The 10,382-nt window shown below is 47.4% G+C and overlaps 1 protein-coding gene across 2 annotated transcripts; it reads left to right on the top strand.

Moving 5' to 3' along the window:
• Positions 1–631: 631 nt before the first annotated feature.
• Dusp26 (dual specificity phosphatase 26) lies at positions 632–7,650 on the top strand. Of its 2 annotated transcripts, XM_040268974.2 has the most exons (5): positions 632–1,038; positions 2,230–2,330; positions 3,059–3,354; positions 4,945–5,159; positions 6,799–7,650. In XM_040268974.2, the coding sequence occupies exons 3-5, from the start codon at positions 3,134–3,136 to the stop codon at positions 6,996–6,998; spliced, it is 636 nt and encodes a 211-aa protein (XP_040124908.2). In that variant the 5' UTR covers positions 632–1,038; positions 2,230–2,330; positions 3,059–3,133; the 3' UTR covers positions 6,999–7,650. The 2 variants fall into 2 exon arrangements, with proteins under 2 accessions (XP_040124908.2, XP_013220532.2); XM_013365078.4 differs by lacking the exon at positions 2,230–2,330 and having other exon boundaries at positions 633–1,038.
• Positions 7,651–10,382: the final 2,732 nt, after the last annotated feature.

Genomic DNA, 10,382 nt, shown 5'->3' with positions numbered 1-10,382 from the left:
GACTAGTTCTCAACAGCATGATCTGTAACATTTATTGTCTCCCATCATTGTCACCTCCCATCATACGATTGAGGTGGGCCCTGAAGAAAACATGCAATTCTTGCCCTCCAGCTGCTCCCTGTCTTGGTGCTTACCAGGTGCTGACAACCGAATCGCACAGGAAGTGAATCTTCACTAAAAAGGACTACAAAAGAAAAGAGAGATTTCCCTCAGATTTGCAGAGTTCACTATGAAGTGAGCAGAGTCTTTCCGAAGGAAAACCTAGGGTGCATTCTCTACCTTGTGATGCACTGGTGTAGAGCAGGGAGGGGCATGAACTTCAAAGTGTCACTGTTTGAAGATACGCTCTTCCAAAAATCAGCTGTATGATCTGGGCAAATTACTTAGCCTGTCTGTGCCTAAGACACTAATACCCATCTCATAGATTTGTGATGCGGATTATGTGAGTTACAATATGTGAAGTGCATGGCCTATGGTCAAATGTGAATAATGCTGACACTGACCACTGTCCTTTTTTTTTGGGGGGGGGGAGAATGAGGAAATGTACAAAGGAGTCTACAGAATGCCTGTGTGATTACTTAATTCTATAGGGGAGGAGCATCCGTGTTTCAGACACTGCCCGGGAGTGATCTTGAGACATCGCGCTTTGTAATTGGCCCGTGACAATAACACTCAAGCGCGTGTGCGAGGCGAGCGGTGCGGGTCTGGCTGCGTGGCTCGGTGTCTGGTCTGTAAACGGGGGCGGGATCGTGGCGGGTGCGGGCGAGCCCACCCTGCGCGGCGGCTGGGACCCCTGAGTGCGAGACCGTGTCCCTGTGTGTCACCAACGCACACACTGCTATGAACCCCACTTGGACGTGCGTGTCATGGCTTAAAAATAGAGGCTAATCCGTCAGCCAGCAGCAGCAGCCGGGGCGGCGGCGGCGGCGGCGACAGCGACAGCGGCGACAGCGGCGGCGGCGGGAGAATCATGGCCGAGGAGCTGCCCGAGCCTGCGATCGGCCTCGGGAACTGAGACCTGGCACCGCGCGCGGAGAGGTACCGGGGCTGCGGCGGGGCGTCGCTTCCCTCCGGGCTCCCGGGCTGCGGAGAGGAGCGCAGCTCGGGGCCAGGGGGAGAGAGGGACCAGGGAAGGGGCAGCCCCGGATCAGAGCGAGCTGTGCGCCCTGGGCTCCCTCCTTCCCCCCAGCGCCAGGATGTCTGGGTTGGCAAAGGGCTGAGGCGACAACCATGAACCTGTTACCACCAAGACAGCAGACGGAGGAAGGGGTGGGGGGAACTGCCCCGGGGCCTCTCAGAACCGCCTGATGGGATTGGAGAATGCCCAGGGGTGTATCCCGGGACAGAGTGGGGTTTCTCCACCACCCTCCTTCCCAAGAGGAGCGTCCCAGAGAGAGCTGTTTCCTATGTCTGGTCGCCTTCCCTGCCTCCTCTTACCTTTCATCATGACACAGGCAGCAGAATCTATTAGGAGAAAAAAAAAAAAAAAAAAAAGGTTGTTTGGGCATTTCTAAACAGTTCTAGGGTCTTTAGGCCTGAAGAGAAAAGATGGGTGGTGATGGTGGTGATGATGATGGTGGTGGTGATGATGATGAGATCGGTGGTGGTGTGGAGGCAGTACTGTTTTATTTCTGTGCTGTTTCTGACCCAGCCATTGAAAAAAAAAATGTCTCTATCTGAATACCTTAATAGCCAATTATTCCCCCTGAGCTGGGATCCCGAAACCCCTGTTTCTGATGTCCTGTGAGTACTTGGCCTCTACTGGCCCTGGAGAAAGGGAGAGCTGGGCCCCGGCTGCCACTGTGGGATGAGACACAGTGTGGCCATGGATAAAGATGGCCTCTCACTGATGGACAGTAGGTTTTAGTCCCCTGGGCAGAAGTCATGAAAGGAAATGGGAGGAGGACTGCAAGTCAAATCCATCCTTCCAAATACTGAGGAACATAAGTGTGACAGAAGGAGGAGGGATAGGGGCCCATGTACCTGTCTGCCTAAAGGTTCCAGGGCAAGCCTCAAAGACTGACCCTTCCCAGCTGTAAAGCTCAAGGCATGACTCTAGTTTCACAAACTCCAGCTGCCAACAGGTATTCTGAAACACATCTGCTAACCTCCTGGTTGGAGGCCCCCCTGCACGCTGTGTAGGATCAGTTGATTCTAATGGCACTGAAGAGTGTCTGAGTCCCTGGGCCTGCAGAATCTTCATTTTTCCCTTTTCTTCTCCCTCTCCAGGCCTGAGGCCTCCACCTCTCCCTCTCCAAACACAGAGACACCACATTATTCGTGTATTTAACTCAGAATGCCTGCTTTGACTCAGAATTCTCACCTTCAAGGTGAGGTTTGAGCGTGGTTTATCTGTTGTGCATATAGATTGAGTCCTTCTGTTAGCTCTTACCCTGAGCAAGTATTTTCCCAAACTTACTCTCCCTCTTTATTGCTGTTCTTCACTAACCCAGTCCCTCCCCACAAATATTTCCTATTAACAGGCATATCTTTGAGGCTGTGCAGGGAAGGAATGGGTTAAGGCACTTCATCTCCCTGGAACCAAGGAAACAGGCCTGGCATATGCCATGGCCCCAGCTGCCTTGACTTTCTGATAATTTTCTCTGGAAGGGCCCAAAGCCACCCCCATCTGCATCTCAGCTCCCTAGACTCTCTGCCTATAGCCTTAGGCAGATGAGGCCCATATTCAGGCTGGCAAGAGCCCCAGCAGTGGGTACAAGCACTCAAACGCCAAGTGTGTGTGTGTGTGTGTGTGTGTGTGTGTGTGTGTGTGTGTGTGTACTGGCAATGAGGGTGGGGTGGTAGAGCAGAAACCCAGCAGCTGGGCAGCTCCCTCTTCCCGTAAACAAGGACATGTGACTCTCCCACCTCCTTGCGTGGCAGAGCCAAAGAGCTCAGTGGAAGGAGCTTCTGCGGCTTGAAGAAAAAGGCAATCCTGATGGCCCTCCCTTCTCTTCCTTGAGGCTCCTCTCCCCAGGGCCTGGCCCAGCCCAGTGAGCAGGGAGGAAAACAGCTGCTCTGGACTCACTCAAGTGTGTCTCACACCTTCCTCTTTCAGCCAAAGCTACCTGGTGACCAGCCCCATCATCACCACAGCCATCGTGCAGCGGCCACAGTTCCTGCTGCCTCTAAGATGTGCCCTGGTAACTGGCTCTGGGCCTCCATGACTTTTATGGCCCGCTTTTCCCGGGGTAGTTCCAGGTCTCCTGTTCGCACTAGAGGGAACCTGGAGGAGATGCCAACTGTTCAACACCCCTTCCTCAACGTCTTTGAGTTGGAAAGGCTCCTCTACACAGGCAAGACAGCCTGTAACCATGCCGACGAGGTCTGGCCAGGCCTCTACCTTGGAGACCAGTATGTACGGGGTAAACAGGGATCATGGCTGGATGTGTGTGTGTGTGTGTGTGTGTGTGTGTGTGTGTGTGTGTGTGTAGAAAGGAGGGTGGCAGACAGACACTGAGTTGTGTTGTTGGTTCCAGATTAAGGATTGAAGGGACGGGGGGAACACAGAAAATAAAAGCTGGAGGGTTTGGGGGAGTTTAGATAGGATTATCTAAATGCCCAACTCAGGATTGAAAAACTCTTGTTCAAATAGTAACGTTATTCATTTAGCAAACACTTAGTATTGAGTGCCAGTGCTGCGTTCCAAGCACAGTAGATGACTTCTCTGACCTTCTATCTGTTGTGCTATGACCCTGGATAAAGATAGTCACTGAGAGCCAGGAACAGTAGGTAGCAAGCCCAAGGGGTTCATCTCAAAGCCAAAGTGTCTGCAGAGTCTGTAAACTGGAGGCTGTGGAGAGAGGAACATCAAAGAAAGAGCAAATTCTTCTCTTCCTCAGGGGCTCTATGGTATGCAAGGATTTTTTTTTTCACATGTATTTTCACTCTTAATCTTCACAACAGCCTTGAGAGGTAGGTGATAAGGAGGAAACTGATGCTCAGGGAAGTTGTAACTGGCCAACGGTCACATGAGTCCCATGAGCCAGGACTTAAAGGTTCTTTCTGCTTTCCACTTAAGGAGTTTGCACTGGAAAAGCACTTGCCCCGACATATGACCATTGTGCCTGAGAGGTGTCTGCCACTCAGCTAAAGGGTATGGTCTTGATGCAAACTTGAAAGTGAAATTATAAAACCAGGAAAACGTGAGCCATGGCATAACAGGGAAAACAGAAGAGGACTCTGGGTTATCAATGACAGTATAAAGTAATTGGAAGGTTGGGTATGGGAAGAAGTATCAGAACCATGTTTAATGTCCCATGGAATGTCAAAGATTAGCAGGGACATTAAACATTTTTTTTTCTTATATTTTACTTTTTTTTTAGTGCTGGGGATTGAACCCAGAGCCTTGTGCATGCTGAGTTTGAGTTGTATCATTGAGCTACAGCCCCATTAGGTATTTTAAATGTGAGCACATCTAACAACCCTCTTGATGCTCAGATCCTCTCTGCAATATTGATGGAATATTGATGGATATACAACATCTAATATCCTCTCTGCAATACTCAGTGGTCTCCTTTTCCTGCCTGAACACCCCAGTGATGGGAAATGGCTCCCTCCTGAGGTGCTCCAACCTTTCTTCAGTTAGATTCCACTGCTAGTATGTCCTGTTCATAGCCTGAAAGTGAAATCTGTGGCCCTATCGCCTTAATCCTTTGATCTTATTTCTACCCTTTAGGACCCTGCAAGTCAAGGAAAATCCCACTTCCTCAGAGCACCCCTTCAATATTTTATTATGGCCATTTTCACCCCTCCTCCTTAGACTTCTCCAGTCACCCTTAGTTCTCTCAACCGTTGCTCACAGGACAAGACTTTGCCCGTCTTCCTCCCTTCTGGGGCATTAGTAAGTAAAGTAGAGGCCTGGAGCCCACGATAGTACCTAGGCAAGCAATGGCCCTGACACCCTGGCTTCTCCACTCTCCCTCTAATTTCTGTTCAACACAGGGACATGGCCAACAACCGCCGGGAACTTCGTCGCCTGGGCATCACCCACGTCCTCAATGCCTCACACAGCAGATGGCGAGGTACACCTGAGGCCTATGAGGGACTGGGCATCCGCTACCTGGGTGTCGAGGCCCACGACTCGCCAGCCTTTGACATGAGCATCCACTTCCAGACGGCTGCTGACTTCATCCACCGTGCGCTGAGCCAGCCAGGAGGTAGGAAGGGAAAGCAAAAAGGAAGAAGAATCAATGAACATGGAGCTTAGGAGAAGCCCAAGCGTTCAAGTCTGGAGAGAGATTTTAGCCATATGACAAAATGCTCTGGATATAATGTTAAGGAAAGAAAACTATTCTCTCAAGTATTTTTTTTCTCTTCTCAAAACAACACAAAGGAAATCATACAGCGTTGAGTGGCAAGTTGCACCTGGGTGGTGAGAATCTGGGTGCTATCATTTTTTAAATTGGGGGTTTTTACATATTTCTATGCTTTCCAATTCTTTTTACCTTCAACATGGTAAAAATGCTTTAGCGGTCAGGAAAAAAAAACAAACAGAGTAGGTCCTTTGAATTCATAGGTTCGGAATCCATGGATTCAATCAACTACATATTGAAAATACTTGAGGGAAAAAACTAATGAACATGTATAGATTTTTTTTTATTTCTTGCCTTCATTTCTTAAACACTACAGTATAATAATTACTTATATAGCATTTATATTATATTAGGTATTTCGATAATCTAGAGATGATTTAAAGTATATAAGAAGATGAACATAGGTTATATACAAATACTAAACCCCGTTTTATGTAGGGGACTTTAGCATCTACTGATTTTTGGTATCTTGGTGGAATCCTAGGACCAATCCACCTTAAATATTAAAGAAGGACTATATATGAAAATATAAATATATTCAATGATTAAGAGAAATAGCAAGATAAAAGGGTAAGGGGACCAGATGCAATGCACATGACTGCTACTGAGACAGGAGGATTTTGGAGCCAGGCATTTGAGGCCAGCCTGGGCAATATAGCAAGACCCAGTCTCAAAAAACACAAAGGGTGGAGAGACTGAACAGGGCTTGACACAAGGGTGTTTCCTATTGATCCATTCAGCACATATCAATGGAGTCCCTACCCTGTGCTAAGCTTGGTTTCTCATTAATGATGAGTCTACCTTTGCACCCTTTTCAGTTTTATGGACACTGAGGTACTGCACAACCTCTCCATCCATTTCTGCAGAGATTTCTTCCCCTTTGTTGAGGATCTGCCTGTCTTGGTTTATTTTTGTATTTTATTCATTGCAGTGCTGGGTATTGGACCCACGACCTTGCTCATGCTTAGCATGATATCCCCCCAGCCCAGTATCTTCATTCTTTTTTTTTTTTTTTTTGGAAGAAAAAGGAATAAGCCAGGCGTGGTGGTACATGCCTGTAATCCCAGTGGCTCAGGAGGCTGAGGCAGGAGGATCGTGAGTTCAAACCCAGTCTCAGCAAAAGCAAGGTGCTAAGCTACTCAGTGAGACCCTGTGTCTAAATAAAATACAAAATAGGGCTGGGCATATGGGTTAGTGGTTGAGTGCCCCTGCGTTCAATCCTCAGTACCCAGAGGAGGGGAAAAAAAGAAAGGAATAAGAAGGTTTATTGCTAGAAAAGGAGAAACATAGGGGACTCCTGACCCAGAGACTGTGATTCTGCCTACCAGGCTCTTCATGCTTAACACCACTCAACTGCACCCGTTTCTGTCTCCAAGCACCTCTACTTATCTGTCTTCCTTTCACCTGTCCTTGTCACACTCTCCCTGGCTTCCTCCAAGCCTGACCTCAGCCTCCAGCTATCTCTCTGTGTCTCTCTTTGCAGGGAAGATTCTGGTGCACTGTGCTGTGGGAGTGAGCCGATCTGCCACCCTGGTGCTGGCCTACCTCATGCTGTACCACCACTTCACCCTTGTGGAGGCCATCAAGAAAGTCAAGGACCACCGAGGCATCATCCCCAACCGGGGCTTCCTGAGGCAGCTCCTGGCCCTGGACCGCAGGCTGCGGCAGGGTATCGAGGCATGAGAGGAGGGGGAGGAAGTCAGGTCAGGTCCCTGGGTAGATCCCTGGCTCCCAGCTGGAGAAAGGAAGCCCAGGTGGCAGGTAACGCATAACTCGAGTGGCCCATTCTCTCCTAGTGACAGGAGAGTGAATGCTCAGGGGTGGAGCCTTTGAGGGAGGGGATAGGAAGTCAGGTTTGGAAGTGAGGTTGGTGGCACCCAGGGACTTTTGACCAGGGAAGGAAGCAGGTAGACTGCAGGTGGAAGATGATCCTGGGATCTGATTCAGGCACTGCTGGATTCCAGCCCAGGTGCTCCCGGTGATGCACAGTCCCCTCCCCTCTTTGTGCTCAAGTGTCCCCCTCTCTCACTTACCAGAATGAAAGGGCCCTCTCTGTCCTGTGTCTGAGCAGGGAGTTAGAGATGCACCAAGCACAGATGTGATGGGATAGAATCGTGACAGACGGTGAAGGGATGGTGTGAGAAGCTGCGAAACCAGAGGGAGAAACCCACACAGACTTGTTACTCCAATCACAGGAAGAGTAGGTGTGTGCGGGTTGGCATGGTGCTTGTGAGAGCTGCTTGTGATCAAGAGTATTACAGAGGTGCATGACTAGCTGGTCATTCACTTACCGGATTCAAGTGTCTGAAGGAAAAATAAAGATGATGGAAAAGAAGAGCGCTTCTTGGTGTCATTGACAATTTGAAAGAGTTCTATTTCTCTCTCTTTTGGGGATCCCAGCCTTGCTGGGGATAGCAGCAGTTCCTGACCCCCTCCCTCCTTTTGGTGATCAGCTTCCACCACCTTGAAAACCTCCACCAGTTCTCGCCAAACCCTGGAAAATCTTGAACTGTTATTTCCAGAGACTCCACTAAGAGGCAGCAGAGGACCAAAAACCTCAGCTCTGCAACCACTTCTTGTTGCCTAGAAAACACTTCCTCCATCTTCTAATCTTAAAATAGGTCCCTGTTCATATGCTCAAATGCATAAGAAATATGTTTATTTTTTTTTAAATCAACCTGATTTCCATATAAGCTCCCCATTCTGATCAGATAACATTCTGATGAGAGATCCAACCCAACTGTAAATATACATTTAGGGGTTTGTATTTTGTCTGGTGCCAAGGTATGGAGGGGGCGAGGGAGAGGTGATGTAATTGCTTTCTCTTCTGATCTTTACAGGCTTGCTGCAGAGGAATGCAACACAATCCTATTAGTAAAGTTAATCAAAAATTAGACTTGGAGCTGGGAGTATACCTTAGTGGTAGAGCATTTGCCTAGTACATACAAGACCTTGGGTTGTATGCCCAAAACCACCCCCCCCAAAAAAAGAAAGAAAGATATAAATCCAATTATAGTCAATCAGTTTTGATGAGTATTTTTTCTTTTAATTCATCTCTTCTGATGGCCCTTCTCACGGTTTGAAGCCGGCTCTCATGGTTGGCTTCTGTCTTGCTACTTTGGGCCTAGCAGGTCTGATTGCTACTAGTAATCTACGTTTATTGTATTTCCAGTTTCCTCACCAGCCTTGCCCATACTGGGATTCCTGTAGGAACCAGAACTCCAAATCTCTCAGAATTTGTAGGTCTCAGTGCTCCAGCCTAAGACCTATAAGATGAAGGCAAGCAAGCTCTATTAGTTGGAATGTCAAAATTCCATCACTGTTAAGAGACATATTTATCTAAGAGATAGAAGGAGGACTTCATTAGGTAATATTGATTTATTATTATTATTGGTTGTTCAAAACATTACATAGCTCTTGACATATCATATTTCATACATTTGATTCAAGTGGGTTATGAACTCCCATTTTTTCCCCCGTATACAGACTGCAGAATCACATCGGTTACACATCCACGTTTTTACATACTGCCATACTAGTGTCTGTTGTATTCTGCTGCCTTTCCTATCCTCTACTATCCCCCCCTCGGTAATATTGATTTTAATTGAAATGTGTTGATTTCCTATCAGAACCATGGACCAGATGAATTACATGTAACTAAAAAGAATTACACATAACTCAACATAACTCATGCTCTTAGAAAGACGAACTGCAACTAGAAACAGTTGGGTAAAGAAGACGATTGTCGCCTCCTTTGTTTCGGCCTAGAAAGGACAGTACTATGTATGTAACTGAACAGCCACAACCATATTTGTTCGGTCTGATTATTCCCTAGGGTGTTCATGATGAATAATTTGAGAATTTAATTCTAACTTCTAGTAAGGAATTACAGTTACTAAAATACATTAAACCAAAGAACAGGCTTCCAGATGATCCACACAGAACAGATTCTGTACTTTTATTATTCAAAGAAGCATATCATTGCTATGCCCGGGCACTCTCCTATCTTTACAAACACTCGTCTAATTCTCATAAAAGCCCTGTGAAGAAGGTATAATTGTCATTGCTTAGGAACAGAGAGTCAAGGTTCCCTAATTTGCTCAAGGATGCACAAAGAGTAAGTGGAAGAATTAGAATTTAAAACTGAATTCTCTGGCTCCAGAATCTGTGTTTACCCATCATACTACTATACTGAGCCTCCAGCCCCCACCCTTGAAGGGTTTATGGAGGATTTCCCTGTCTATTCTAGAGATTGTGACCCTTCCAAAAAGAACTATGTGTATCAGAGGGGAGAGGGAGCCCACAGCGTGGTATTTACCCAAGTAGAATCAATCCCAGCCTCCAAGCGGGCTCAGGGTAACGCCTGTCACAGGTTGTGTATCACCCCTATCTCCCAAACCTGAGGTTCAACGTCAAGACTCCCCTATCCTATTCTTGGGCAGTGGACCATGTAGACTAAAATAACTGGAATGTGAACAGGAAGAAATGTGCTCTGATTAGGCACAGCCTGTGCCACTAGTTGACTGTGCCTCAACCCTCTGGAGCTGAGATCCAAGTCAAACTTCTCATTCTGCTTCTTTCCTTGCCACCTCCAGCCTCCGCCTCTTCAGTGTTGACTCAAGCCCTTGAGGCAGGCCCTGGAGATATTGCTGTCTCTGAGGAGGAGGAGGAGTGTTTGCCCAAACCTTCACCCCTATAACTAATCCCCACTGGGAAGCTCCACAGGGAGCAGCAGCTAAGAGAAAACTGCTGCTTCCGAGTCCCAGGGCAGCAGATGAAGCTGGAACCACACAAGCATTGGACTAAGAATTATGCTGGTTCTAGAAGACTCAGCATTACCACATCCAAGGGCCTCTGCTAGAAGTAGAGACCTTAAAGAAAAGGATATTTGGGTCTGGGGTTGTAGCTCGGAGTTACAGTGCTTGCCTAGCCTACACGAGGCCCCAGGTTTGATACTCAGATACAAAGAGAAAAAAAATTTGAATAGAGAAAGAATTGGCCGGGTTATAAGGAAACGAAACCCTGCTTATCATAGATTTTTGTCCTCAAAGTATTTTTTGAGGTGGA

This window comes from Ictidomys tridecemlineatus, chromosome 14 (genome assembly GCF_052094955.1).
Source record: "Ictidomys tridecemlineatus isolate mIctTri1 chromosome 14, mIctTri1.hap1, whole genome shotgun sequence".
Classification (NCBI taxonomy): Eukaryota; Metazoa; Chordata; class Mammalia; order Rodentia; family Sciuridae; genus Ictidomys; species Ictidomys tridecemlineatus.
The sequence above is the reverse complement of the archived record's forward strand: the minus strand, read 5'-3'. Positions and strand labels throughout refer to the sequence as shown.